This window comes from Pseudophryne corroboree, chromosome 10 (assembly GCF_028390025.1).
Source record: "Pseudophryne corroboree isolate aPseCor3 chromosome 10, aPseCor3.hap2, whole genome shotgun sequence".
Lineage (NCBI taxonomy): Eukaryota > Metazoa > Chordata > Amphibia > Anura > Myobatrachidae > Pseudophryne > Pseudophryne corroboree.
Genome location: NC_086453.1, coordinates 39,071,956 through 39,074,274, shown reverse-complemented (window position 1 = coordinate 39,074,274; position 2,319 = coordinate 39,071,956). Strand labels below are relative to the sequence as shown.

At 46.1% G+C, this 2,319-nt stretch overlaps 1 protein-coding gene across 1 annotated transcript; it reads right to left on the bottom strand.

Annotated features, from left to right (window-relative positions):
- Positions 1-717: 717 nt before the first annotated feature.
- Positions 718-1,796, bottom strand: LOC134966972 (free fatty acid receptor 2-like). The gene has a single exon (XM_063943981.1). The coding sequence runs from the start codon at positions 1,794-1,796 to the stop codon at positions 804-806; it is 993 nt and encodes a 330-aa protein (XP_063800051.1). The 3' UTR covers positions 718-803.
- Between the last annotated feature and the right edge of the window lie 523 nt (positions 1,797-2,319).

The window sequence follows — 2,319 nt, the reverse complement described above, 5'->3', positions numbered from 1 at the left end:
CAACACATATTCTCTCTCTTGGGGGTCCACGACTCCTCTGGAGGGAGAATAAATAGTATGCGCGCCACCATGCCCGCAGCGTGGCGAACGCAGCAAGCCCGCAAGGGTCTTATTACCGCTCGCCCAGCTGTCGGTATGCCGGCGGTCGGGATCCTGGCGCATGTGTGTGCTGGCCCCCGGGATCCTAGCTGCCGGCCACTCATACTACACCCGGTTAGAAGTGCTGTGTTTTTGCAGCAGAGCAGGCAGGGGATGACTGACATCTTGGCTGATGTGACAGAAATACACTGCATAGTTGGTTGCTTTTTGACCTGTATCACATACAATAGGGCACATCCTTCAATGTGGGTCTGCAATGGAGTGTGACAATATTATTATGCTTTTTAAAGTGCATCAGGAAATAGAAAGTGAACTCTGAAGAACAGGATCGGAACTAGGGTTGGGTGAGCAGTGCCACCTCCCAAGGCACAGTACCACCCCGTTTAACCTGGAATTGGCTTGCAGACTGCTTTCAATGACACTCTGCAGCCTAGAGAGCTGCCACACAGCAGCCAATGAAACACAAATCAGTTTAGCAGCCCTTTAATGTCATCAAACTCTCTGGGGGAGAATAAACAAAACTTGGAGAGAGATAAAGTACCAACCAATCATTGTATAGGCTGTGTTTGCCAAATGACACTTAGGAGTTGATTGGTTGATACTTTCGTTTTCTCTCCACGGTCTCTCTCTCCCCAAGCTTTGATATCTCTCCCCCTATGCCTCTATGCTATATGAATGGATGACAGTCCTTGTAACATTATATGCTAGTTAGACATTAGGAGTGAGTTACAGGATGGGTTAGAAGCTCCCTCCCTTTCGTATGCTGTCTGTGTATCACTGAACTGGCTCATCTCCATTTGAGTCTTGGTAGAGTTCACTATATTAAGTTTCTTTTTCACATCTTGCAGGCATTTTATAAAGGCTCTCTGTACAGCAGTAGAGGAGTAATAGAATACTATGGGATCAATGCTAGCATTGAGCGTGCTCAGCAATAGAGCATAGACTCTCCAGCGTGGGCTCCTGTCGGTTATGAATCCAACGATGTGGGATACATTGTATGGTAAAAAACAGAGGGTGAAATTGAAAAGAGTGGCCACTGCCAAACACACAGCTCTGTGCTTTCTCTTCCGTCGAATATTGGGCATCGCCATCAGCAGTCTGACAAAGCTGACGTAGCAAAAGGCCGTTATAATAAACGGGATGCAGAACAGTACAATGCTGCCCTCTAGTCTGAATGGCATTAAAATCCTCGACTGTTCCTTGGAGAAACTCTGATAGCATCTGTCCTGGTGACTTACATTACTGGGCAGTAGCGTAAGGACAAAGACAGAGACACTGCCTTGGAGGGCACTGAACACCCAAATGAACACAGAGACCCATATGGCATAGGCTATTTTCTTGCTAGCTCTGTATTTGATTGGGTGAGCAACCCCCATATAGCGCTCAATGCTGATTGCCGTCAAGAAGAGTGAACTGATGTATATACTGCAGAAGTACACAACTACCACAATAGGGCAGAGGAAATGGGGCATAGGCCAGGTCATGTCTGAAGCAGCTTCCACCATTTTGAAAGGTAGGAAGAAGAGGAGTAGCAGGTCAGAGATGGTGAGGTTGAGGAGGAAAATCCCCACGGGAGATGGCTTCTGGTGGACCTTGACCACGATTGTATGAAGTGCCAGGAGGTTGGATGGGACTCCGGTTACAAATGCCAGGATGTAGACAAACAGAACCAGCGAAGTCTGTGTCATGGAGGCCATAGCAGGAAAATCTCTGCCTATGAAAGGAGACATTAATAAATTATTATAATTTCTATTATTGTCATCATTACTATTCTTTATTTATATAGCGCCAACATATAATGCATAGCCCTACAGAGAATATTGTAATCATTTACATCAGGCAAAAAACGGGGTAGGGGGAGCAGAGCAGTGGGGCGCAGAAAATAAACGGCCAAGGGGAATCCAACCTTACAGCCATGGTTAAACCATTCTTATATCATAAAAGTAGCCATCTTTTCAGCCAAGGTGAGGGCATCCTTACAGTCAATGGGAAGTCATACTTACTGCCAAGGAGATGGCATGCTTAAAGCCAATGGGAAGCTATCCCCCACAGTGAAGTGAGAGTCAACTTTACAGCCAATGGAAAACCATACAAACAGCCAAAGAGAAGCCATCCTTACAGCCAATGGGAAGGTATCCTTACAAATCAAGGAAAACACATCCTTTCTGCCAAGGAGAAGCCATCCTTACAGCCAATGGGAAGGTATCCTTACAAATCAAG

Coding starts and splice junctions, on each gene's coding strand:
- LOC134966972 (XM_063943981.1), bottom strand. CDS start 1,796: ATGGCCTCCATGACACAGACTTCGCTGGTTCTGTTTGTCTACATCCTG.